General features: G+C 40.3%; 4 protein-coding genes across 7 annotated transcripts in view; 2 read left to right on the plus strand and 2 right to left on the minus strand.

The window, feature by feature from the left end:
* agbl4 (AGBL carboxypeptidase 4) overlaps positions 1-3,205 on the plus strand; it is a 299,306-nt gene extending 296,101 nt beyond the window's left edge. The window contains exons 12-13 of the mRNA XM_086090040.1: positions 1,906-1,999; positions 2,109-3,205. Coding sequence (XP_085946166.1) covers positions 1,906-1,999; positions 2,109-2,184 — 170 coding nt within the window. The 3' untranslated portion in view covers positions 2,185-3,205. The remainder of the gene's footprint in view (positions 1-1,905; positions 2,000-2,108) is intronic.
* A 79-nt stretch (positions 3,206-3,284) lies between these two features.
* spata6 (spermatogenesis associated 6) lies at positions 3,285-14,456 on the plus strand. 3 transcript variants are annotated; one of them, XR_015096544.1, is made up of 13 exons: positions 3,285-3,398; positions 4,304-4,441; positions 4,574-4,622; positions 4,750-4,791; positions 4,869-4,996; positions 6,122-6,193; positions 7,224-7,268; positions 7,839-8,168; positions 10,054-10,147; positions 10,219-10,253; positions 10,442-10,557; positions 13,225-13,395; positions 14,417-14,456. XR_015096544.1 is itself a non-coding variant. In XM_086090041.1 (12 exons), exons 1-12 carry the CDS (start codon positions 3,321-3,323, stop codon positions 13,316-13,318), a joined length of 1,221 nt encoding a protein of 406 aa, XP_085946167.1. In that variant the 5' UTR covers positions 3,285-3,320; the 3' UTR covers positions 13,319-14,456. The 3 variants fall into 3 exon arrangements, 2 of the variants coding, with proteins under 2 accessions (XP_085946167.1, XP_085946168.1); XM_086090041.1 differs by having other exon boundaries at positions 13,225-14,456; XM_086090042.1 differs by lacking the exon at positions 7,224-7,268 and having other exon boundaries at positions 13,225-14,456.
* Positions 13,954-19,746, minus strand: dnttip2 (deoxynucleotidyltransferase, terminal, interacting protein 2). Its single transcript, XM_086090031.1, has 7 exons — positions 19,638-19,746; positions 16,372-18,521; positions 16,004-16,142; positions 15,522-15,617; positions 14,657-14,821; positions 14,449-14,558; positions 13,954-14,268 (listed from the first exon to the last, which is right to left on the minus strand). Exons 1-7 carry the CDS (start codon positions 19,710-19,712, stop codon positions 14,151-14,153), a joined length of 2,853 nt encoding a protein of 950 aa, XP_085946157.1. The 5' UTR covers positions 19,713-19,746; the 3' UTR covers positions 13,954-14,150.
* A 412-nt stretch (positions 19,747-20,158) lies between these two features.
* On the minus strand, positions 20,159-25,996 carry gclm (glutamate-cysteine ligase, modifier subunit). Of its 2 annotated transcripts, XM_086088965.1 has the most exons (8): positions 25,861-25,996; positions 25,643-25,786; positions 24,704-24,766; positions 23,778-23,862; positions 23,580-23,636; positions 23,311-23,513; positions 23,116-23,230; positions 20,159-21,491 (listed from the first exon to the last, which is right to left on the minus strand). In XM_086088965.1, the coding sequence occupies exons 2-8, from the start codon at positions 25,775-25,777 to the stop codon at positions 21,322-21,324; spliced, it is 828 nt and encodes a 275-aa protein (XP_085945091.1). In that variant the 5' UTR covers positions 25,778-25,786; positions 25,861-25,996; the 3' UTR covers positions 20,159-21,321. The 2 variants fall into 2 exon arrangements, with proteins under 2 accessions (XP_085945091.1, XP_085945092.1); XM_086088966.1 differs by lacking the exon at positions 25,861-25,996 and having other exon boundaries at positions 25,643-25,854.
* Positions 25,997-27,000: the final 1,004 nt, after the last annotated feature.

A 27,000-nucleotide genomic window follows, 5' to 3' on the forward strand; every position in this document is an offset into this window, starting at 1 on the left:
TTTAACCATTAAAATTGCATCATCAAAGAGAGCAAGCCATTTTCAACACTTTACACTGGTCAATAGTTCGTCAAAATGGCATCCGCACGTGTGGACTAACCAAAAGTATAGATTTTTTTTTTTTTATGTACCAGATTGTGATTTATGAAGTTTGGTCTGATGCCTTTGATATAATTGGGGAAAAAAATACGAGTTCACACGAATAAAGAATTGGTCAAGTTAAATGTTTGAGAACAGGCATATTGAAAACATATTATTGAAAACACTCATTTAGATACATACAGCACATGGCGAAAGTGAATATAGAGAGTCACATCACGTTTGAAAGTTCAACTCATCGAACTGCACATGCATCATGTCACACCCGTAAACATCTTTGGACATGCAAGTCATTCCGCTCAAACAAATGTAAAACTGACCATCCAAAAATCTATATCCGTACGCCAGCTGTTTTCGATCAAATACGTGGCCGACAGACAGATGATCCGACAGATGTCGCCGACAAGGTAATGGCGGCGAAAGGAGACAAACGACATCGCCGCATAACTCCATCATGTAGCGGCGTGTTGACGAATGGACATAGCCAAACATCAGTGACCCACAAGATGAACTACCCTGTGTTTTATATTTGTCTGGCGTCCACGTGCAATGTGTAAGGATGATGGGAGTTTAGATAGAGAGGCGGCCTCGCCTCAGGTGAAATGTGCGGCGTGTTACGGATATTGTCCTTATTTATCTGCGTTCTCCGCATCCTTTCGCTCTGCGTGGTTGGAGGCATGCTTGTCTTTGTGTGCTTCACTACTTCTTCATTATCTCAACCTGATTGCCATCATTACTTGGCCCACAAGCCTAATGATCCCAGACCGCGCAACAACACTCTTTGGCCCTCAGCCTTTTTAGAAAAGCAAAGCAGTTATTGATGTGGGGTTTTTTTCTAATGTATTGAGGGTCGGTGATGTGCGCGCTCACCCGTGAATTCAAAGTAGGTCTTGCCATATCAGTAATTGCTTATGTTTGATTCATAGTGCCATCATATAGTTAGCTTTTGTGTCGCTTAATCCTGGATGAGGTGCGTTGTTTTTTGAGGATTTACGCCGCTGCTTAGTTATTGATTGGAGCTCGCAATGTGTTGGGAACAGCAAAGGTTTCAGGCAGGATGTCTAAAATCTATGCAGATGTGCTGCTTTGAATATGTAATACAGAAAGATCCATACATCACCTGATAATTATCGTCTTTTCAGGGATTATTGTCATACAGTATATTAAAAGCATGAACCATATCAAAAAGCATAGCATATGTTAAATGTGAATGTGAATTATTCATTTAAATGACCCCAATGGACACATGCTAAGTAAAACAATTTAGAGTTTTTAAGGGAAAGATAAAAGTTTCCCATTTTTCCCTTTAAGGAAGAAGTTAACCCCCCCCAAAAAAAATGTTGACTCGATGTTCTATGCAGCCCCACTTGTCTAAATATGGTATTCTGGTTAATATTGCGTTAGTGGAATATGAATTAAGCAGCAAAATACAGCCACTTTTATCCATTTTAGGTTGCGGCCATTTTGCCACTTGCTGTCGACTGAAGATGACATCAATGTTGCGCAGGTCTCAGGTAACAACCAATCACAGTGCAGCTTCAGAAAACAGGTTAGCTCTGATTGGTTGTTGCCTGAGCAACTGTGATGTCATTGGCAAGTGGCCAAATGGATCAAACAGCTGAATTTTGCTTCTTAACTCATATTCCACAAATGTGATATTAATCAGAATGTCATGTTTAGACTAGTGAGGTCACATATAAGATATTATTGTCAAGAAATGTTTAAGGTTGACTTCCACTTTAAAGTCTCATTTTTTTATAGATACACACAAAAACAAAAAAAAAGGCCTTAACTTTAGGTCATCAGACATGAGACTGGGCATGAATGTGGCTCGGACCTTCCTGGATTACTACAAACTCAATAACCTCATCACCGACGATGTGCCAAGTCACATTCAAAGGTAGGATGTTCTGATGAAGAAATTTGCGAATGAGATTTATTTCGTGTAAATGTACATAAGATTATGGGGTGTTAAACAATTGTAGTCACCCATAAGTTTTTGCCTACAGTTCTGAAGTGGCGTCCCAGTCAGACAGCGAAGTGGCAAACAGAGAAAAGGAGAGGAGCCAACATGTCAAGTACTAGATGGACACAGACGGCACCATTGTACACACTTCACTCTTCATCACTTTGACAAGATCGACATCTCTCGGCCTCTCGACATGCATGGACTATAATGTCACATTTACCACAAGGCTTTTATTTACTACAAAATGTTTCCATATGATTTTATGTAAATGCATGCTTTCCACAGTTAGTTAAATAAATAAATACATTATATATATATATATATATATATATATATATATATATATATATATATATATATATATATATATGTATAATTTTTGGTAATATAAAAACGTTTTGCTTTTCTCATTGCAACATTGCCAGCATTTGTACAAAAGCGACCTTACTGATGCAATGTTTGTCAAATAATGCAAATAATGTTCACAGCAAAAAAAGGTTTGAATGTTTTAGGCTGTGCGTGTTCTGAATCACTCCTTAGCCAAGATAATATAATCGTATTGACCCAGAAGAAGTTTTCCCAACTGGTGGTCATTAGCAAAGCAATATGTCCCATGATGCATTGCGCCGATTGGCACAAAAATAGTCATCACAATTTTGTAAATTTGCGTGATAATTTATTTGTTCAACTTCAAATATGGAAAGTCGACCATGTAACACTAGTGTTCAAAAAGTGATTTTTCGTTGGATAAGTGAACTATCTAGTCCTCGATGTAAAAATCTTTCAGTGACAAAGGAATGAGTGAATGATTCCGAACACAGCCTCATAAAAGAAAAACCCCGCAAAATGTGTGTAAGGCACAAGTATAACATGTGTTTCAATTGTTTGTGTTTAAAAAAAAAAAATTGTGTAAAGAGAACCGGAGAAAACCCACGCAAAAATGCAAACCAAATGCAGGAATGTTTAAATGCCCCGCTGAGATTTGAAAACCCAAACCTCAAAACCGTGAGGCAAATGTGCGCTTTTTTTATGCACTATTATTATTTTTTATTTGTGTTTATATTAATTGTGTTATATTTGTATTACGCAAATTGTAGTTCATGTTATGATTGAATAAAAAAATGATTTTAAAAAACAGTCGGTACGTGGCACAAAAATGTGACGTCAGAGACGGCTTGATCACGTGACCCATTGACAACTTCCACTTCCGCTATTTGGTCGCCATGACAACGAGCTATTCTAGAGTAGTTAAATGGCCACGAAAAAGCTCTCCTTCTCAAAACTGCACCGAAAGTCCTGGAAATGTACGGTGTTGTTGGACATTCACAAGGTAAGTGCGTCATTCCTAAAACTAAACAAAAGTAAGTCGCGCTGTTATGTTGCAAGCTTAACATTCAAACAAATCTGGCCAGCTTTGGTTTCCCCTTAACGCCAATTACGTATATTGAGTTCTTGTGGCGAGAACAATTATATTTTAGCGTCGTGCAAAAATACAGCGTGCTATTGGCAAAAATCGTGACTATTTTCTTTACAAATACCCTGCATTTAATGATCGTCCCACTTCCTGGGTTAAAGAGTTGTGCGCATGCGCAGTACTCGCGAGATTTGGTTGACATTTAAAAGCTACTACAACTACTGTAAATGAAATATTCTGTAACGTTTTTAATTATCTTTCTTAATTTCATATTACCTTAGCTTTTAATCACTGCAACTACCTTGTCATTTGTCTACATACCCATTTACTCATAGTAGGGGTACGTAGCTAAATAAATTAAAATATCGTAAAAAAAAGATTTTTTTTGTATTCTAGTTCTATTCAAAACGCATGTACTATCCGGATTTGCTAAATATCAGAAGGCTAATGCCTGTGTAACTTGTTTATATTAACAAAAAAAACACACACACACAAAAAAAAAAGTGGTTCGTATGTAATATTGTAATTTCTTGAAATTGTGCACTTTGTGTTTTTGTTAGGTCCAAGCTAAAGCCATAATTTAAAAAATAATAATACAATTATCATTGCATTTAGGAATTCTAAATATATATAAAACTCACTTTTTTAACGTAATAATTAAAATACATTGTCTATGATTCTTAGATTTATTGAGCTACACCTTTAGTTGATAGTCTGTTGAAAGTATGTCTTTCAATACCTCGCATTTAATGTATAGTTGCATAATTATTTAAACGTATGAGAAAATTAGATGTTTAGAAGCTCATTGTATAAATGTGAAGGTCTCATGCCGTGGCTTGCGCCTGCCCAAGACAAGCGACATCTACTTAAGTGTTTGCATCATGGGCCAGTGCAAGAAGACTTCCTGCTTGCCGCCACGCTTCCCATTATACTTTAACCAGAGGCTGGTTTTTGAAAAGGTGAGAATGATGACTATGAATAAATAAATTTGCTGATCTAATAATCTACTGTACCTGTTGGGGGAGAGTCTGTCAGTCTAACCTTGTTTAACGTATTGATTCGCTTTGTCGCTATGTGATGTGCTACACCAGACTTACCCCGACGCCGTTGACCCCTCAGCAGTCACTGACCTCCTAAAAGGTAAATGGCCCTCTTGAGGTTTCCCTCCTCATCGCTTGAGTTCTACATCCTGTGCTGTGCAAGCATGCAGGCTATTAGCTTCTATCTACACTGACTGCTCCTATATGTGTGCTTTTCTTCCTCTTAGCTGACACAACATCTTTTCAGCTGATTCAGTTAGCGTCTCCGGGTGAGCGTTTTCAGAGTATTACGTTCCCCTGTGCAAAAAGCCATGTTTTTATGTGCATGTTATTTTTGCGGTTTTAGAGAGTAAGACCCTTGCCACCATGACGCAAAACAGCAGAGACTTCCTGAAACCTGGGCCCAGTCTGAGCGGCGCTAAAGACCCCACGGAGAGGGATGCACTGATGACGACGAGGTGCTCAACGGTTCATGTAGGCTGCCCTGCATCTACACCATATCTCCTTTTAAAATGTTCATAAATGTACTTTCTTCTTGAGATATTTGACAGTTACGTTTTTTTTAAGCGATGAAAAAGAGCATTTCTTTATTGACGCAAGGTGCGGAAAAGTTTAGGAAGAGACATGTCGTCCAATTTTACTTCCTGTAGGTGTCCCAATACTTTTGACCGTTTAGATCTGACAAGATCATCTAATAATATGGCAAGAGACACCATATTGAAATCCTATATTGACTACTCCCCCTCTTTTAATCGATAACGACTGTTTTCCAACGTGTCCCCATCACGCTCCCTCAAGACTTGCATATTAACTCATTCATTGCCATAAATTCATAACAAATTAAAAATAAAGATTGTTAGAAAATTAGGGGGGACAGGCAATTACAATTTTTCATTGTAATTAATCGCATGATTTCAATCAACACGATTAATCACACATTTTATATCTGTTCTAACTGTACAATAAAACAAATCTAGGTTTTCATACTCTTAACAAAAGTGAAGAAAAAAAAAGTTTAACTAATAGAAAAAGTTTAAATCAAATTTTGACGTTTATAGCCGTCATTGGCAGTGAATGAATTAAAAAAAAAGAAAAAAAAAAGAAAACATTATTAAAAAATTTAGGGCGTCAGGCGATTAAAATTTGTAATCATAATTAATCGCATGACTTCACTAGTTAACCCACAATTAATGACACATTTTATATCTGTTCTAAATAAACAATAAAAAATTCTAGGTTTTCATACTCTTGTTAACAAAAATTGATTTTTTTTAAACTAATAGAAATTGTTCAAATGAATTTTTGACGTCTATAGCCGTCAATGGCAGTGAATGAGTTAAAAAGCTCCGCTCGCTCTCACTGTTGCCTTCATCCACGTTTATCTGTGACTTACATCAGAGTTCGGCTGTCTCCCTCCATAAAGCCGTATTTTTGAAACATCACTGGAGCTGCGGTCTATTCTGCAATTTGTTTCACTCAAGACCGGGCTCAGACGGAACAACTGCGGTCGTAAATTGGCCTCCCGGGCTTTTGTGTATGTCTATTTTGTAGACTTCACGTTCTCTCCTTCTCAACATGTCACTTGTCTTGTGTCTCCAGGGCGCGTTTCCCACTGTGCAGTTTTCAGTGACGTCGTTCGTCGAGGAGAGTGATTGGTTAGACTCCTCGCCTGTAAGTCTTCTGACTGCTGCTACTTAAACTAGGGAGGTTGTTTACGGATGCGTCTGTTGATTTTGTAAGTGGTGTTTTGTAGAAACAGGGCAGTACGGTGGAATACTTGGGAGCAAAATATGGCTCACAAGTGTAAAGTTTGGGGTTGAGTTTGTATGTACAGTATTTTCCATGCTTGCGTGGGGTTTCTCCAACTTACAACCACATTTCACCCACTGAAAACATTTCCACAGGTGCGAATGTGAGTGTGGATGCTCTTTTGTTCATTCCTGTCCAGCAATGGGCTGACAACTAGTCCAAGGTGTACTCTATGGAGGACCAAAACTGCCAAAATTCAAAATAAATAAATGACTAAATAAATAAATAAATGACTAAAAGTGAAAATAAAAACGGATATACAAAATATAATTTGAAAATTAAATAATAAAAAAAATTATATACATGGAAATAAAAACTATATATATATATTTGTATTAAAAAAATATTATATTTTTATATTTGTTTTTATTTTCATTTTTAGTCATTTATTTATTTAATTCAAAAATTAAATACAAATGTATTAATTTATGTATATCATTTTTTAAATTCATTTTTTTAAATGTAATTTTCGAATCATATTTTTAATATCCGTTTTTATTTTCACTTTTATAGTCATTTATTTATTTATTTAATTCAAAAATTAAATACAAATGTATTCATTTATGTATATAAAAATTGTTTTGTTTTTATTTTCATTTATTTTTTAAATTACATTTTCGAATTATGTTTTTTATATCCGTTTTTATTTTCACTTTTAGTCATTTATTTATTTATTTAGTCATTTATTTATTTATTTAGTCATTTATTTATTTGGAATTTTGGCCGTTTCGGTCCTCCACAGTACTCCGCCTCTCACCTAGAAGTTAGCTGGCAATCATATTACATGAGGGACAAGTATCATTCAAATTTTGATGAAAGAGCAATACTAAATGTATTGTTTGACTGATTTTCTCCCAATGAAGTAATTGATCTAAATTGATCCGTACCCAAGGTCAAAAACTCACCGGGTGACGGGAAGGCTGTCCAGCAGAAAGAGGTGAGTGCATGTTTGTAGATGAAACGGGCTGAGCCCATTTGCCTTGATTCAATTAAATCAAGCTTTAATGGAATGACAGCATCAGTGTACAAACATTCATCGTTCAGCTTCTCTTAAAAATAGCGTTAGTGTTATGTGATTTCCCTAAATAGCAATTGGGCTCCCTAAATGCCTTTGTTGTATTGTATTAGACTAGAATAAACATTTGATGGGATCTTATTTATCCCAGGATGCCATTACCGACAGGGTGATGTTAGAGGCCATTAAAGTTGTTGTGGCAATTCCGTGGTTGTTGTAATGCTGAATGTTTGAGCTGGGCTTGAGACAAATACTGCATTTCACCTTCAGATAAAGCAGGGAAGGACAACTGGTGGCCTTTGGTGGATTTTTGAAAGTAAAACGTTAACTGTCGCCGAGTAGGATTAAAGTTGTGATGACGGTGTTAGACACCAGATGGCAGACATCACCTTCAAGAACAAGTCCAACTCAAGACTACTTTTCCACCAGAGAAGAAGAGAGCAAATCTGGCTTTAAAGTGTTCAACTTCCTTTTCTATTTCTGTCCTCGTAGATGACCGGCCCGGTTCGAGTGAGGCCGTCTTTAACTTCAAGGAAGTCTTCAAACTACGCAAGATGGTCCACATCCAGACGCTCCCCCTCCCCTTCCCCGCCCCTGTGCCACCATATTTCCTGCAAGGCAAAAAGAAAGCCACAAAAACACGGCGTTTGTCTCGAGCCGGGCTACCAGCGGCCCACCGTTGCCTCCACGTCACGGGCGTTGTCGCCGTACACCCACCGAAAAATGTGCCAGCTCTCCCTGGATGCTGAGCAGAGGCTCAGACACCTCCAGCTCGGACCACACCAATTCAGGAAGGAGACAGAGAGCATCCCTCCATTTTTGGTTGGTACCAGCACACTGCCATTGACGGCAATAGATGTCAAATATCCATTTTAACTGTACTGGCAGTGAATAGGTTAATAAACCATCTTAGGGGAGGCCATTTTGCCACTCGCTGTCGACTGAAAATGACCTGGGTTTGGTCATGTGACATTTGCAAGCTGAGCCATGATTGGACCTGAGCCCCAAATAAATGTGATGTAATTTTCAGTCGACAGCAAGTGGCAAAATGGCCGCCCCCTTAGATAGATAGAAATGGGTTGATTTTGCTGCTTAACTCATTCACTGCCATTGACGCCTATAAACGTCAAAAAATCATTTTAACTATTTCTATTAGTTTAACACTTTTTTTCACTTTTGATGACAAGAGTATGAAAACCTAGACATTTTTTTTTATAATCTTTTTTTTTTTATCAAAAGATTACTAAAAATTAGGGGCGTCAGGTGATTAAAAATTTTAATTGTAATTAATCGCATGACTTCAATAGTTAACTCACGATTAATCAAAAATGTTATATCTGTTCTAAATGTACAATATTTTTTTCTAGGTTTTCATACTCTTGTTAACAAAAGTGGGGAAAAAATAATAATAATTTAAAAACTAATATGAATAGTTCAAATTAATTTTTGACGTCTATAGCCGTCAATGGCAGTGAATGAGTTAAAGGGGAAGTCAACCCGCCAAAAATGTCTTGACAAATTTCTTGACAATAAAATGTAATTTTGCCACAACAACCAATCACAGCTCAGCTTCAGAAAAAAAGTGAGCTGTGATTGGTCGTTGGCTGAGCCCTGACCGTTAGTGGCCCCCCTGAGATGGATAAAAACAGCCGGATATTCCACAAATGTAATACTAATCAGAATTCTGTGTTCAGATTAGTTGGAGTTGCATACAACATATTTTTGTAAAGAACATTTTTGGGTTGACTTCCATTTAAAAAAACAAACTTAGTTTCATTGAATTCTCAATTTTTTCATAGGCATGAATGTGTCTATGGATGTTTTTTTTTTTATATGCCCTGTGAGTCATCTGGGATAGGCTGTAGCTCACTCGCATATTATTTGTGTAATCCCCAAAATATGACCTTCACGTTTTTGTGTTTGGTTGATAAAGTCATATAAACTGGATTAATTCCTCTCTGACAATGTCAATCAAAACTAAGCTTTATTATTCTTTTTTCTTTTTTCTTATTTTTACACAATTGATGTGTTGAATCTTTGCAGGCGCACACGCTGTTGTGGCTATTTCCAACCTATTTAAGATCTTACAAATGTGAGCATGATTAATATAGCAGGAGGATTAAGCGGACGTCATGATAAAAGGGCAGTGTTAATCTCTTCACCTGAGCCGTTAATGGATTGTGACGTCGCTGACAATGTTTTGCCGAGGGATTCTAAAGAGCTGCTCAGTTTAGGAGGGCGCAGTTATTTGTGAACGCTTGATTTGTATGTATCGCTGCTGGGGGGGAGATTTGCATATGAAGGCCAGGCCACGGGGGTGCATAAAAAGTCCCTCCTTTTCTATCACTTTGACATCCAACTCTAATCCCAATGCACTGCAACCAAAATCCCTGAGCACACTCTTTTTTTTTTTCTTTTTTTTTTAAGGGAGAGATTAAGAATGGAATTCACCAGAAATAACACTGACATTGCTCTGCTATTTCCTGAGGGAGTCCCTTGTGGACAATTAACCCAGGTAATTGAGAGTCAAACTGCAATTAGCAAATAGATACCTAATGAAGTGGCTTCGACAGGAGGCACATTCGCTTTTAAGAGCAGTAGTACTGTGTTGTGTTTGCTTAAAAGCCCCCGTTGCTTTGTTTTGACACATCCGAGAGCAAACGCGCCGGCGCGACGATGATCTGCTCTGCGCTTTTTTTGCCGACAGGTTCCGACGGGCCGTCCGGTGGATGTCTACTCACCTTCGTCGCAGGGTTACGTGCACTGCTGCCACGCGGTCAGCCTCTTGGACGGCGACTACGGTAGGCCACACTGAGCTCAGCAGCAAGACTGTGAAACGTTAGCGGATAAGTGCTGTCCTTGTCTTTTTCAGATTCTCTCTTTGACAGTTGCATTGGGGCATCCAGAGTAAGTCTTTAATACACCAAGCATTTAAAAAGTGTGAATATAAAACACCAACAACAAACAGAAATCCCATTCTTCAATTCAGGTTGAAGTCCTTTAACTCTGAAGTTTGTTTCTCTTTGCAAATGTGTGTGACAATAAACCCTCGGGCAAGAAACGTTTTTCACATCAGTCTCATGCAACCCACGCAGATGCGGTCAGATTGCGCGTGGTCGTCTCCCGCACCGTCATTCAGACGCGATGAGCTGAGCCAAAATCCTCTTGGGGCAAAGAGGAGAGGTCCTGCCAAGCACTCCCTCGGGGAAAGGTGAAAGAACGCTGCAAAACCTCACAATATTACAATTTCATATCTTGACCTGGATATCGAAGGTCGGGTACACGCGTTTTTGTCCTGATTTTTGGGGGGGACATTTTCAATATTTATGACTAAAAAGCTTTCTGTTTGAAAAAAGCTGACTACTCTTGACCTTACTTTGCTGGCTGGCACTAACACTCGAGCCTTCGTCGAATCATCACGGCAACGGCTTAGACATGTTTGTTTTTATTTATTTATTTTTATAATTATAATTATTATTATCCATACATCATCCTCTTCTGAATTATTATTATTAACTCATTCACTGCCATTGACGACTATAGACGTCAAAAAGTCTATTAGTTTAACATTTTTTTCATTTCATACATTTTTTATGAAAACCTAGAATTTTTTTTATTGTACATTTATAACAGATATAAAATTATCATGCGATTAATTACGATTAAACGGCCCTTATTTTTATTTTTTATTAGGCCCATCATGGGATTACATTTTTTATTGCAATTAATCACATGACTTCACTAGTTAACTAACGATTAATCACAAATTTTATAAAATGATCTAGGTTTTCAAACTCTTGTTAGCAAAAGTGGAAAAAAATGTTAAACTAATAAAAATTGTTTAAATGAATTTTTTACGTCTATAGTCGTCAATGGCAGTGAATGAGTTATTATTATTATTATTTTTTTTTTTTAATATAGATTTATTTTCATTTCCTTGTTCTTTGCCCCGAGCCATATTCAGACAAATCCACTCGTAGGTCCGTCAGGATTATTGGTGAGCAGCAAAAATTATACTATTTATAAAATCCTAACCTCAGACATTACTGTACATCAAATTGGAATGAAAGCACACCTTTTCGCAAAAACAAGCAAACAAAAAACAACTCTGAATTTGTATCTCTGCAAGTTGTATACATGCCAGAACTTTCAAACACACCCCGCAAAAATAACTAACTAAAATAACCGGAAGCTCAAATCCGAGATTCAAACCCCCAATTCTTTATCAACTCCCACTAATGCATTTCAGCAACAACCTTCGAGTCCGAAACTTTCCAGGCGAAAATCCCTTTTAATTTCTTCACATTCCTGCCCGAGCAGGATGTCGACGCATAATCCTTCTCTTGTCACGTTTGCCACGATGAATTCCTCCCAAATGCGTCTGTGTAAACAAAAACAAGTTTGCTGTTTGCTTGTAGGATCTCCACAGACCGAGAGGCACCTGCCTGTTGTCCCAATGATGGGATCCTGTGAGCTAGTGGTCACACGTGTGTGTGCTAAATTAGAGGCGCTGATGTCCCGTCATGTTTGTTCATTACCGGGCGCCGAGGAGGGAAAACAAGAGGACGAGCGTATTGATTTGTGTTGCTGTGTTGATGCCTTTGACCCGATGCTCACTTTAATACATTCACCAGAGACCTTGTCATCCATCACGCCGGCTGCCAGTCGATCCCACGGCCGACGCCCATGTTGGCTTGCGTTCGTCTCCTCCTACACCCCCCCAAGAACGCCCCCCAAACTCGGCTCATAAGCAAACATTAAAATCAATAGACAATCACACCACAAAGTCAATCGTGGGAAATGAACGATAGTTTTGTCGCAATTGCAAACGCCACAAGAGTTGCAGTGCGTCAGATTAGCGCGGCGAGGAGAAGGGCACGGCTCGCTACTTCACTCGGTTTCATCTATACAAGCAAGTGTTGACGCCCAAAAGCTACGATATCCAAGTCTGTTCATGCTTCCTGACTGTCAAACTTGAGTTCAACTACACATAAATTGTTTCGCTGCACAGTGAATCTTGAATCCTGCCTATCAATAAATAATAAATAATTGGTTAAGTAATTTACTGTAGTTAGTCAAATAAAAAAGTGTAGTTGCACTTCCACTACAGTAGGTGGCAGTGGCGCTCTCATTGTCATGTTTATTTTAAATTAGTTTTATCAAAAATTTAATTACTAGATTACTGTATTATAGCAAGGCGTTTTTATGTTAGTTTTTTAAATGACCATGTATAGTAAGGCTTTTTTTTTAACAACCATGTATAGTGAGGCTTTTTTGTATGCATGGTCGTTTGTTTTTGTTTTTAAATAAAAGCTTTACTACTAATCATGATTTTAAATTTTTTTTTTATCAGCCTTACTATACATAGTAAAAAGAAAAAAACAATGACTGAAACTTACATTCAAAACAAAACAACTTTCGATGTAATAAAAGTTACCACCGTAATTACTGTAAATGATACCACTCGAGCAGCATTTAACTGAAGTCAATTTATAAGTCACAATCTTTAATAGAGCTGTCATTGTATCTCATTGAGCAGTAATATTGTGCACACGTTGTTTGTGTTCAAGGTTGAATGAAGAACTTGTCGGTAAATGACAACCCTAGTTTCCAGGTTGAAAAGCATTCGTAAGGCTGTTTCACGTGGGGCTGTTGCGCCCTCTAGTGGACAAAGGGGAAATTGCACGTTTTGAGCTATTTCTTTTTTTAATGTTCATTTAAAATTGCCCCTTTTAAAGAAAAAGCTGTTTTGACTGCTTAGAGAGGAAGTACTGGAATTCATCATATCGTGTTGGTGAACGCTTTTTCACATTGTTTCCATAACAATTTTTTTGTAAGTTTTACAGCTCAATTTGTTTCTGTTTTTTGGCCTTCCCAGGCTACAGACCAGTGATCCCAGTCCATCCTACTGGGAGCAGATCCATAGCAGAGTCCAGAAGATCCTTCTGACACACAGAGTCCCCTTCGACTGACCTTTTAATCTCAGCGTAGAGGAACTGCATAGCCATCACTTTAGTGTTTAAAGTACACGCTGACACATTTTGTTGCGGTGAGTCTCACACAAGCCATTTAATGTTTGATAGCATTTCAAAAAGCACAGATACCTTTTTTTTATTATTATTGTTATTTCCATCCATATCAGGTGAATTCAACTGTCTCCCACTTTAGATCCGTTCCATGGCAAATGGAACGTGTTTTTTTTTTGCATTAAGATGGTTGTGATATTTTTGCTTTAATGTATTCGTTGACAGCGATCATGCAAAGAACCTTTTTAACAGATTTCACACCGATCACATCAAACAAATGAAATACCCCAAAACTTTTTTTTTTTTAACATGATTGAAATAGTAAATGATTTGCTTAGGTTAAAATAAATGATTATGATAAAAAGTTATGTACATATGAAAATACACAATGAAAAACAGTTTCGGGATGTGTGTTGACTTAAAAATGAAAGCTGTCCATAATAGCTTAAATTTATATGGGGGGAAATTCTCTACCATTATAACGGAAAAATACACACAGCATTTATACATGAACAAGAAGATTGTATTACATGTGTTCAAAAACATAATCTGGGGGAAAAAATGCAATTGTTCCAACTAAGCAGAGTAAGATATTTTAATGGTTTACAGATTTGTTTTAATGTATACAAAAATTTAACCATTGGTGCAGTTTAATGATGTCAGACTTTATATGTAAATGACAACAACTGCTGTGCGGTTCCACATGCGGACAATTAATTAATTGTACATACCATAATTGACTTTGTGTACAAGTCCCTCCTTGTAAAACTCGCATGTCTCACTTTGCGACTTTCTCTGATTTCTTGTGGAATTTATTCTTCTTGAATTTCCTGTGCTTGCCTGATGCCTGAGCTGCTTTCTCGGCCACGATGTTGTGGTACTTCTTCTTGTTCTTACTGAAAACACACAAGTAGACACATTTTTAAGGCGTATGTTGGTGATTTTTTTGTTTGATTCATCGACTCACTAATCATTTCATACATAAGCTGTATAAAAAAAATTGAAAAAATAAAATAAATACATTTAGCGCCTCTCTCCTCTCAGAAAGCATGGATTAAGAAAATAAAATGTCTGACCTCCTGAACTCTGCATCAGCCAGCAGCTCCTCCACCATTGTCCTCTTCCTCTGCTTCTTGGGAATGCGGGAATGATAGAAGTCGACGGGGTTGTCCACTACGGTTGCCACCTGCAGAGAAAAAGCACATAAACCCCGTTGAAACACCACGCGTGCCTCCGACAGGTTAACAACTGGTTTTTGGTTGTTGTTTTTTTTGTCGTCCGGACCTGGAAGTACTTGGGGAAGCCATCTCGGTCGTTCTTCTTGTAGAACCTCTTGGGATCCAAGGAGGATCTCATCTTCAGCAGTTTCAAGTCACCCGTCAGCTCCTTGGTGAGCTCGGGAGCTTTCATGTTGAACCAGGAGTCTCCTGTCGTCTTCTCACGCTCCACCTGGAGGACGGGATTAGATTAGATGTGTTCATAAACCTTCAAATTGACAACAGTGTTAAATGATGTATAGAATTCGATTTTTTTTTAACCTGTCCTCCATTATTGGCTGAGGAATTTATGTTTGATGTTTTTGTCAACTTTGTGAAGTATAATAATATAATTAACTCATTCACTGCCAATGATGGCTGTAGACGTCAAAAATTCATTTGAACTATTTCTATTAGTTTCACATTTTTATTCAGAGTATGAAAACCTATAATATTTTTATCGTACATTTAGAACAGATATAAGATTTGTGATTAGTTAACTATTGAAGTAATGTGATTCATTACAATTAAAAAAATGTTTATCGTCGAACACCCCTAATTTTCAATAATCTTTTCTTCTTTTTTTAATTAGGGGCGTCAGGCGATTTTTTTAAAATTGTAATTAATCTCATAACTTCACTAGTTAACTCACGATTAATCACAAATTGTATTTCTGTTCTAAATGTACAATATTTTTTTCCTAGGTTTTCATACTCTTGTTAACAAAAGTGGGAACAAATGTGAAACTCGTAGAAATAGTTCAGATGATTTTTTTTTTACGTCTATAGCTGTCAATGGCAGTGAATGAGTTCAAATAGATCTGCAACCAACAGTTGTCAATTTCAAAGTGTGCGTCCATTAAAAGGTCATCTCCAAAAAGTAGTTGAACTTACTCTGTGCTTTTTCTTCAAGGCTTGTTTGGATTCACTGTAAGGTGGAACCGCGTCCTTCTTCTCAAAGTCGGGTCCCATCACGCTCTTCTTCATCACCTGTGCACATACATGTGTATTTACATACAAAACAAGATTCGTTTATAAAACACCGCTAATGCTAAAGTGGTTGGACAAGCCTATATTCAAATGCTAATGGAGAAAATTTGAGTTGCACACACGGGTAAGACGACGCTACTCACAGGCACATTTTTTATCAATGTGTGGGAAATGAGTTATGTTAAAAGAACGGACCATTCATCTGTCTCAAATCATAAAAATGTTCCAAGTTGAGTAATGTGATCGAGTTACCAAAAGGAACAACTACAAGACGGAGGGAAGAAGCAACTATCAGACAAAAGCATCATCCCATCATGGATTTCGCCATCAGCGCGGAACCATCATAATGCTCATCGGCTGGAAAACACGCCAACGCGAGCGTTTACCTCATCCTGGTCCTTCTTCTCCTTCTGCCGGTTCACCGAACTGGAGCTGGGCTTTGATTTGCTGCCGTCCAAAGTGATGTACAAGCCCCCGAGCCGTCTCATGTTGATGCCCGGGTCGATGCGAGTGGACATCTCTTTCCTGCAACAAATGGTGAGGGGACGTCACGGCTCATTTCCTTCACACGCTCCACGGGAAATAATGAATTGAGACATATTTATATCGGATAATTATCTTTTGAGTCTTTTTGGTGACATTGCCCAAAGGGGAAAAAAAGTTGGTAGCAAACAGTCGTGTTGGATGTGTGCCTTAAAGAGGCGTGGCAACAATCGTCATAATCATTTAGAAGATTGATACGCGTTTTACTCACAGTAAAGGATTCCTGCTTGACAAGAGGAGCGCCGCTTCCCCGCAGTCGTCCTCGTCGTCCTCGGCCTCCTCGTCCACAAACTCGTCCTGGTCCTCCTCCTCACCTTCCTCGGCGCCGACCACCTCCTCCTGCGTGAGGCGCTCCGTGTAGTAATCTTCGTCTATGTCCTGTCCGGGTCGCGTGTCCACCATGAACAGGCCGTCGAGAGACTCCCCCACCGCCGCCGCCTTCTTTTTGGCCTTCCCGGAGGGGCCTTGTCTCTCTCCTGGATCCTCGTCTTCTTGTTCGGAGACGTCCTCATCCTCAACCTCTTCATCCTCCTCCTCCTCATCCTCACTGCTCTCCAGGAGGCTGACTGCCTTCTGGGTAGCTTTCATGTCCTTAAGAGGAGATTTCTTAGGTGTCCTCTGCTCAACGACGGACGCCGCCGTCTCCTCAGGCTTCCTGGAGTGGACTTGTCCCTCTGCCGTGTCGCCGTCTTCTGATTCCTCCTCTTCGTCCTCTCTGCTCGCCACGGTGCTGCTTGTTGTTGTCTCCTCGGTGGCTTTCGTGTCTCGTCTCTCTCCCACGTCCTTTTCTTCCGCGTCCGCCGCCTCGTCATCCTCTCTGCTTGCGACAGGACTGCTCGTTGACATTTTCTCTGCGGCTTTCGCATCCTCAGGCGGAGGTTCATCAGGTGTCACTTCCTCTTCTTCCTTGCTGCTCTGCATGTTTGCTTCCTGCTCGACTTCCATGTCCTCCACGTCCTCCTGCGTTCTGGAGACATCTCCATGCAAACGCCGGTCATCCCGCGACACCTGCGTGTGCACGCTGTCGTCCTTCTCGTCGTCTGCTCCGACATCCTCGCATCTTGCCCCCGAGGACGAAGGCCCCGTTTCCTCCTCCATCTTTTCAACTGCCGAGGAATCCTCTTCCTGGTTTTCAGCGGACAGCTCACCCTGCTGGTCTGCGGTCGCCACTGCGGCCTCGACAAGAACCTCCTCCCCATCCAGATTTGCCGGTCTGACTTCAGTTTTCGCGCTGGTTGCTTTCTCTTCTTCCAGCAAGGTACAGTCCGCGTCCTCGCCGACCACCGTGCTTTCCAGCAGGGAGTCGTGTGGTACATTTCCCGCCGGGGAGGTCTCCAGGACAGGCGTTGAACTGGGCATGGGCCGGTGCAGTGGGCTACCCAGGGCGGACGGTCCGTCCGTCAGGTCAGAGTCTGACTCGACGGTCTTGGAACTAGAGGATCGGGTCTTCGCCTGTTGCTGTGAGCAGACGGTATATTCAGAGCCGGATTCAAAGCCCTCGGAGTCGCAAGACTTCTCAGCCGCGGTGCGTCTAGTTGTCCTTCGGCTACTCGGAGTTGGGGAGCTCTCCGAGGCTTCGTCCAGGTTCAGAGGAATGGGACACACCTTTCTTGATCTGGCACTTCTGCGGATCGAGGATTGAGAAGCCGCAGCTCCCGAGACGTCGGAAGCCAAGCTCTCCGTGTCAGAAAGGTCCGACTCTTCCGGTTGCCGTTTGGCGGAGGATTTGGTGCTTCTCCTTAGACTTTGAGCGACTCTTTGGGTTTCAGTCGGTAGTGAAGAGCTTGAGCCCGTCTTGTCATCTCCGGCCTTGACGGGAGCTACCCTGCGCCTCGTGCTTTGGACCCTTTTCCGCTGAGGTCCTAAAGAAGAGCAAGAGTCCGCCTCAGACAATTCTTCTTCTGCATAATTCAAAGTGCCGGCAAGTCTTCTGCTAAATCTGCGGCACGTCGCCGGAGGTTCACTCTCAGACACAACAGAGCTACTGGATTCCACCTTCTTTTCTGGAGCTCTCCTCCTCGTGCTTCGGACATTCTTCGAAGAGGAGACGTCCGCCTCGGATGATTCTTGACTCGCTTTGCGGGCCGCACTGCTGTGCGTCACCGCTAGTTCCACATCGGACATGACGGAGCCGCAAGACTCCAGGTCGGACACATCTGCTTCGTGGGTGGAGCCTACAGGGGTGCAAGCCAGCTCGGGGCTGTGGAGTCTGGAGGCTCGGGTGCATCTTCTCAACAGGGGCGTCGGCCGGCCGCTGGATTCTTTTTCAAGCCGACTGCTGGTTTCCAACAGGACCCGCCGAGTGGGGTCCTTCACTTGTGAGGCCGCACTCTTGGTTTGCCTCCTTGTTGATGGAGTGGCCTGTGAGGAACGGGAGGAAAACATGTTTTGATTAGTGATAGCAAGGCATTTGACAACATTTCCAACATCAGTCCCAACTGTGTGAAATTAGTCCAATTCAATTTCATACTAAGTAAGTAAAATGATAACAGCTCTTTTGTGTGTGTGCCTGTTCTAAATCAACCAATTAAAATATATATATACTATTTAATTACAGGTGGCCCCCTCACAGTCCCACTATATTGCTAGACTTTGCAAACATGGCTACTAAACGATTCCTAACTGGAACACATTTATTTGTAGATCTCTATCACAACATCCAAAGCCTACCAGGTATTGATTTCATTCAATTTGTATTCCGAAGAGCTGAGAGCGCTAGCTTTACAGTGTATTACAGGAGGGAAAAGCAAATTGTAATTTTAGATCACGTGATCAGTATTTGTACTCATGTTGGCAGTTGAGACCGGGCACTGGGGGGGGGGGGGGGGGATGTGTCACCCTCCAACATGGTGGGGGTGCGTGATATGAAAGGAAAACCTCAGCTGGCTTTATCAAAGGATGGTCAATTATTTTTGCCTGAATTGTTTTAAAACACGATCAATTAACAATCTCATGTGGATGTCTATTTTATGTTATGTTTATTTTATTATTTCTATATAAAACTCATTTTTAAATTACATTTCATCACACTATTATACATTGTGTTCCCTCGTTTCTCTATTATTTTTGCCAATTATTATTTACATCTTAATGTTACAAAGACTATAGAGTATTTATTTACCACGTTACTAATCAATACAGAAAAAAATGGGACTCCTCTAAAATGATACGTGATGCAATTTTTCTGCTAGTGCGTTAACTTGTACTTTTATTCATGTTCGATTTAAAAACACATACTGTACAATATGATTTGTTGTGTTTAGTCTGTCAGGACCAAACACCCGGCAATGTTAAAGTCAATGAAGTTGTTTGAAAACTTCCATGTTATAAACACGCCAGCGGTGGCCCACGTGAGTTGGATGTACACGCAGCAGATGATCGATAACCACAACCTAAAACTTACGATAGACATACAGTAAACAATATTTAGTTCATAGAGAAAATTTACATATCGGAATAAGTTGCATGCCCATTTACCAGCTCTTCGACGCGCTGCTCGACATTTGTTTTAGTTGGAGAGCACACGCGGGATCCTCTTCTGGTGGCAACCATCTTGAATCAGCTTGTCAAGTCCAAGTCACTTCCGCTTGGGAGACCAGACTAAAGCAATCGATACACGGAAGTGCTACATTCTTCTTCGTCTTGTGTACTTTGGTGGTTGGCAAACCAGCGTCCACACGCAGTGCCGCTACTTCCTGGACTGGAGTATGGAAAAGTGAAATCTATAATGTACTAAGAAAATCACTTAAACTAGTACAAAGTTTACATAATTGAGTTAACGATTACAATGCTTCAGTAAAAAAAATACATTTAATGATTTAAATATATACAATGCATAATTTAGAATATTTGATTGAGATGTACTCAGCACTCTTAAAATATTTCCATCAAATTTAATGTTGTAGCTTGTTTTAATTCTATTTAAAAAGTTATTCATGTTTAAATGTTAAATTAGACCCAAGCATCCTATTTAAAATAATTGAAACCAACACCAACAATACTCTTTTTGTATACAGTACACTTTAATAAAGCCAGAGATGAATGACATTACAGGTAATGTTTCCAGTACAGCAGAGATATTTCAAGCGATTTACTGGATCAAGCGAGTTTTAACTCATAAATAAAAATTCCTTTTAAAAAAATCATTTCCATATCTCTACAGCCATTACAAGAAAAAAAAACAGATGACATCGGCCAAAATATTACTTCGTAAACTCATCATGACAAATCACACGTGAGGGTCACAACCCTGGCAACGAATCAGTAAAACGTTAGAATAAAAAATATCTAGTTTAGCTTCCAATAGTAAAATTTTACTCTAATTAGTAACTTTTTTCTTAAACGAAGAATGCAAATTAGTCCAAAAAAAAAATCTAAAAACTAGATAAAATCAAAGCTGTAGAAGCCATTTCTCTTTCACAAATACTAATGATTGTAAGAAAAATAAATTTTCTTCCGACTCTTCTTGATATATTGAAAGCTTGATGATACGAGCAGGTATGAGGACGACATGATCAGCTGCTGTGAGGCACTTCACATTAGAACAGGGTTGAGGAAACCACGGCATGGTCCAACAGTAAAGCTACAAGGCAACAATTAAGTCATTCAAACTGCCTTTAACATTGACATTGGAAATATCGACTGTGCACGCCGTCGTCGTGACACCAACCGGACCATTTGATATCTGATAGCTGCATTTTTACCCGCCCATCTATATAAAATCCTATGACATATTTCACACAGCTGGCTGGTGTTTGAGGTATGATTTGTGTCCAACCGTATTGTCACGTGCACAATGTGCATCACTGGAAAAAAGGCCCACTTCCATGCACTCCTCACAAAAAGTTGACATTTCAGAATGAATCTAAAACGCTCTCAATCGCCTGTAGAAGTGCTAAACTTGTAAATGTACAACGGTTCAGTGTTTCAGTATATTTGCAAAACTTGTTTCGTCTATCAAGTATTGATTATCCCTAGATTGTTTTAAGTACTGAAAGTATATATTTTTTTTCGCTATAAAAATGTTCAGCTCAAAAAACCCTCATGACAACTCGTGACAGTAAATATATGAAGGGCAGGGTTCCATGTTTGCAGAGCTGTGACTTTGCATGTGGTAGTGAATGGGAAAGACAACAAATGGCTTCATCCTCCGCTTGTCCCGCTAGAGTTCCGCCTTGCTGGCGCTGAACAGGTAGCCCATGGCCTTGATGATGCCGCGGCTCTTGACGATGATGGAGTAGCGCAGGAGCCACTCCAGCCTCCAGACGGCTGCGCTCACATTCTGCGTTCCCTCCTGCATTGCTTCCCGGAAGGTGGCGGCTGATATCAACTCTGCATGCAAATGAGGGCGATAACATTTAAATTATTACACCTGAGACCTTGCAACATGAAGTTGCACCTGTGACGGGAAAATAGGCCTAATTTGGATAGTTTCACTTAGGGGTGTGCTCACCTTTGTTGCCATTTGTATGCTGTTATACAAAGTGTACAAGTGTGGAGTTTCTTAATTAATGTATCTGGTGGGTGTGTCATAATAGCTCAACTGAGCTGTTTCGCCTTGCAAAAACAAAAATTGTGAGCACACCTGACACATAATTAGAGTAACTTCACACTTCAAAGTTAGAACCGAAGAAGCATTTTGGATGAATGGTGAAAGGTCTTCAACATGTAAGAAGTCCAGTTGCTTTTGAGTCAAGACCATTATTTCAGGATACTTAGTATAGGACAATGTATACTCATTTGCCTTTTAGCTCCAAAATGAAACATAAAGAGCAGTAATTCCATCATTTTTGCCAGGGGGTTCGATCACGTCGTACAATAGGGTACTGCACGAGTGCTATTTTTAGACCGCGCGACGTCAGCAGCGTGAACCGGAAAGAGGTCAACATAGAAGCACGCTCGCAGACGACCCATGCTTGTTTTTGGATGTATTCTTTATTCGTTTCCCGAAGCCAAAAATTTAGAGGGATAAATGTGAGCGGGGGTCAACTTGTGAGGTGAAGCCTTTTCACCTTCATATGTAGCAAACATTTTGTTGTGGGCCATGCATGCGCCTACAGATGACAATCCTGATCTCTTGCCTGCCACTGTCTGTCCCGAAAAGGTCAGCCATTTTCTTTTATTTTATTTTTTGGGGCCGTTTGGCACGACCCGGACTGCCGGACGACAATAATGAATGATGAAGAAAAATGCTAAAATTGCTTTGCCACTGTTTATTTTTATTTTTGTTGTTGTCTGTGGTAAAGGAGAGCTTGTTAAAACTGGAGAATTTCAGTGTCAGTTGCGTAGGACGATGTTTTGAAAGAAAAAAAGAAAAACTTTCCCCATCTTTTTCAGCCCTTTACACTCAAACCATCTCTTTAATTGAATATTAGTATGCTCTTCAACGTATAGACCATTGGATAGAATTAGTAGGTTTAGCTCTGTTTACATGCGTCTAGCGTGACTGTCCGGCCGAGTTTGACGCCCCCTTGCGCTGGCATATGAATGAACGGTGGTGTCGTGTATCGCGCGGCACGCTATTGACTGAGCATGTCAGAGCACAAACCAAGCATGAAGTGGAAGATCTTTGAGTCAGGATTGTCAAACAAAAAATGTTCAACTCGCGTTGTCTTGAAGAATTTTGAGAGAAGCAAACGTCATCAGTTTTAAGGTTGTCACATAAAATGTGGAAAATGTCAAGCCCTGTTGTTGTGTTTTTTTTTTTAATGGGATGTTTTTGTTGGCACTTTGGTGACCTTTTTAAAGGTTTAAAAATGGGCAGACCAAACAGACACACCTTTGTTGGGTTCCTTTTGTGGAATGTATAGGATATAAAAAGATGCAAGCCAGCCTTGTCCTCCCAAATGCTCTTTTATGTCAAACATGTGACCAGAGATTTCTGGATCTTTATAGAAGAAACAAAAGTGTATCTTGGTGAAAAGAAAAAAAAAAGAAAAAAAAGAAAGACGTTCACCCGTGGCATCGTTGTGTGTGAGCAGCTGGATGTCAAACTCTTTGGCGAAGGCGGTCAACTCAGGGGGCATCACGCAGCAGGACGCCAGGTTCACTTGGTTGCTGCTGGGCTTGACCTGGCAAACAACGGGGCTCTCTAAATTACATGCACCAATAATAAATGACGTTATTTTTGTTCATGAGGTTTGCAGCAGACCTGAGCCCAGTTGTAGAGCTGTTCCAGCAGGTCCTTGTCCAGGTCGGAGGTGCCGATGGCGGCGATCCTCTGGCTGCGGACCAGCGCCTCCAGCTCCTCCCACGCCGGCTGAAGGGGGGCCAATGTTTGGACGTCGCCAGCCAGGAGCCTGCGCGGCGCGATGATGACCGAGTCCAGCTGGGACACGGCCAGCGTCTGACAGGCTGGAGGAGAAAGATGCCGTCAGCGAGGAACGCCGTCATTTATTTATAAATATTGCAATTTCTTACCCATCTCCACTGCATCCCTGATGGACGACTGACCCGACTCAAAGAGGAACAGCTTGGCTGCCATAACAAAGCCACAATTTTTGATTTGACAACACTTTGACTTCGGGAAGAAGCCAGTTAAGTTGATAGTGACATTTAAGAAAAAATATAGCTGAACATATCATGCAGTAAATCAAGAAGACTGATGACAGTACAAACCTGACACCTTAAGCTCCTCCCTCTCCTCAGGTACGATAGCATCTGTGGCCTGGGGGATGTTGCAGTCTAACGTGTCTGGTAAGTCCTTAAAAAAAAAAAAAAATTCCTTCAGGCGGTTGAACTTGCCGAGTGACTCTTGACCCTCTCGGTCATTCTGAAGATTAATGAGTTTGTTTGGGTTTCAGGTTGCATTGCGTTGTTTCGTTCAACCATCAGAAGCTGTGCAGTTACTTTGTTTGGCATGACACTGAAGTTCATCTGTAAATGAGCGCTATTTACTTACGTATCCAGTGCATTTACATCTGACTACCTTGAGTTAAGCGTTCCTTTGCTGGCATTTGTCTGCAAGTTCTTCCAACTACATCCATATGACTCTTATAACCTCCGCTCATTGCCATTTGACTCCAGTGGATATAGTCATTAAAGTAGATTATCTGAGCTCAACATAGCCACCCCCACCCAAAAAAAATATAGCACTCACTATGCTTCTTTGTTGTTAATCTTATCTTGGTTCCCCTATAATAAAGTAGCAATGATATGAACACCCCCCCCCCCCCCATTCATCCCAACAGACAGACGAGACTTTTGGAATGGCGCCTCAGACGGCTATCCAGTATTGCATGAACATTGGCCATGACAGCTTCTTTTCAGGACGCCTAAAGGCATCGTTTGAAGTCCATCACCGCAGTTGTTCAGTCGGAATCCTGCCGTCTGACCCTGTGCAGCCTCGCCCCATAGGGCAAATACAGACAGCTAGTCGGTCTGGTTTTCATTTCAAATAGTACAGTACGCTTCCTTCCTAAGCATCTTAAAGCCCCAAAACATGCTTATAATACATTTCTCAATTATTACATCATATTTTTCCATACATTTAGTTAAAAAGTTTCCCCCAGCCCGGATGTAACGAGTCAAAATGGTCACCTCACCTCAGTCGGGGCTTCTATTGTGGAGAACCAGCTGCTCAGCGTAGCCTGAATGCATTCTTGAAGCTGAAAAAGACAAACATACGCTAGTTTCCATTTCCACAAACCTGATGATTCCACGAATGTTTCCTAGCATGTGATGACGCGACTTTTACAGTCAACCCGGCTCGAAATGCAACATCTGGACCACGTTTCTCCCATTTGACTTATGCTACCATGTATTGTAAAGCAAACAAACAAGTGGATGAATGCCACCAACGTTACGCCATCTGATAAACGATTTGTGCAAAGTCACTTTTAACCGCTTCTCAAAGAGCCAGAGGGCGTGGAGGCCAGCAGCCTGAAGAATGCAACACGTGGAAAGAGTGGTTATAAATCAATGGTCACAGTCAATGCTGTTGAACATGCGCTTTAGCCTATAACAGTTATGGTTTCAAATGACAGTTTCCCAGTCAGTTAGGTTTTGAGCTCAGGGTTTCAAGTTAAGGTTAGGGTTTCAAACTAAAGTGATATCATCGTAAAAATTATGATGTAACCTATAAGATTATATCATGGCAGAGCAGGCTTGTGCGCCAGTGGTCACCAACCTGCTGCCCACAATGAATAGTAGGCCCGTTCTATAAATAAAAAATAAAGCTCAATGGTGAGACATTGTGATTTCCTTCGAATAATCTAAAAATGATCTTTTGAAAATGGGAATACTTCAAAAATATTTATAGCGCGAATTTGGCTTTTATGAAGTGTAGCAAACTTGTAATTCTTCGCATTAATCATTCAACATGTATATGTCTACTATTCATGTTGTGAGCGACGCTTTACTTCCTCTTTAGGAAATGTTGACATAACAATTGTCAACGTCAGATTATTCAACACACCTGCTTCGCTAGCTACTTGGACGCTAGCCTCGTTCGTTTGGTCGATTGGGGGGGGATAGAAGTTTACCTCTTCGCTGGGCGAGCACGGACATTTCTTCTTCAGCCGAGTTCTGTTGACTAAATTCCCCGTGTGCAGCCTCAGAGTCTTGGCGTGGTTCAGCAGGGTCCTCTTCGCCTCCGCGTTCGTGTTGTGAGGATCCATGCGAGCCGTCTTTTGTGGGGAGGAGTAGGAGCTCAAAAAGCGTCCGACGCGACGAAACGTGGCAACAAGATGTAGTTGCTTACCTTTCACTATTTATATGACTGCACCTTCTGAGAAGCGACCAATCAATGCGTGAGCAATACAATGGGAATTTAACGTCGTCAGGATGACTTGCTGCTTCGGTTGCCTGTGACACAGTTATGGAGGACGGAGGTAAAAGCCGGCAGGGACACGCCCACTGGAGGTGTAGCCGAAAAATGTCAACACAAGGTCATTTTAATTTTAATTTTTCAGCCCCAAAATATGAATTAATATTAAAACTATAACACTTTTTTTACATTTACAAAAATTTTACAATTATTTTAAGTCCTCCATTCGCACTGGACGCAGCGGAAGCGGAAAAGGAAAAATCAAAGCAGCCGGATATGGAGGTAATATGGAGGCATATGGAGCCCGCCATTTTTTGCGTGACGTCATGTAACTAGATATACAGGCGTTCATCGTAACTGACATAGGACGTTTCGACTTTACGAACGACGCACAAACCGACTGTGGGAAGTATAACGAACGTTACTTTATTTAAGTGTCGGCCTAATTGGCTTATTTTTCTGACGACTTTTTTTTTTGTTTTACTCCCTACATTTGCGGCCATTGTATTATAAAAACGAGTATTGTATATCATTTAAATTGATTAAAGCAGTTGAATCTGCTACATCGACTTTCAGCAACAGACCGGATCCGTATCATAATTTTAAAAGCTGAGTTGTTCTATAAGATGTAAATACTGCACACTAAGTATATACCCACTGTACATTGCTATTTTGACTAAAAACGTTGGAAAGCAGTACAACAAGTAACCAGCAGATGTCTCCCGTGTGCTAGTGTATTTGTCTTGACCTTAGGCATCTATTTTTAAATCAAGCTTTCCTAATGTTATACAGTACAAAAGAATGGATGAGTACATGAATGTATTTTTTCCAAATAGTATTAAGTATGCATCTGCACTGTGTACACGTTATGAGTTGCACTTTAACTACTTATGATTACATGTACAGTATAATTGAGACTGAAGCGAATTTCTTTTGTATCATTTAACTTGGTACTCACTTGTTATTTCCACTATTTGGTGCTGTTACATTAGGGTTTTGCATATTGATGGTTTCTGTAATTGTTTTATGAAAGTTGTGATATTATGTCCCCACTAGATAAATAATATTTCAAAA

This window comes from Leptonotus elevatus, chromosome 11 (assembly GCF_054856555.1).
Source record: "Leptonotus elevatus isolate MCC_2025b chromosome 11, RoL_Lele_1.0, whole genome shotgun sequence".
Lineage (NCBI taxonomy): Eukaryota > Metazoa > Chordata > Actinopteri > Syngnathiformes > Syngnathidae > Leptonotus > Leptonotus elevatus.

Bases quoted from the DNA above. Each gene is read 5' to 3' on its own strand.
- spata6 (XM_086090041.1), top strand. From the start codon at position 3,321: ATGGCCACGAAAAAGCTCTCCTTCTCAAAACTGCACCGAAAGTCCTGG. The intron at 3,399-4,303 runs GTAAGTGCGTCA...ATAAATGTGAAG, and splicing joins TGTTGTTGGACATTCACAAG to GTCTCATGCCGTGGCTTGCG. The intron at 7,269-7,838 runs GTGAGTGCATGT...CTGTCCTCGTAG, and splicing joins AGGCTGTCCAGCAGAAAGAG to ATGACCGGCCCGGTTCGAGT.
- dnttip2 (XM_086090031.1), bottom strand. From the start codon at position 19,712: ATGGTTGCCACCAGAAGAGGATCCCGCGTGTGCTCTCCAACTAAAACA. The intron at 18,522-19,637 runs GTAAATGGGCAT...CGTTCCTCACAG, and splicing joins AGCAGCGCGTCGAAGAGCTG to GCCACTCCATCAACAAGGAG. The intron at 14,822-15,521 runs GTAAGTTCAACT...CCCGTCCTCCAG, and splicing joins CCTTGAAGAAAAAGCACAGA to GTGGAGCGTGAGAAGACGAC.
- gclm (XM_086088965.1), bottom strand. From the start codon at position 25,777: ATGGATCCTCACAACACGAACGCGGAGGCGAAGAGGACCCTGCTGAAC. The intron at 24,767-25,642 runs GTAAACTTCTAT...TGTCTTTTTCAG, and splicing joins CGTGCTCGCCCAGCGAAGAG to CTTCAAGAATGCATTCAGGC. The intron at 23,863-24,703 runs GTGAGGTGACCA...TTTTTTTTTAAG, and splicing joins CAATAGAAGCCCCGACTGAG to GACTTACCAGACACGTTAGA.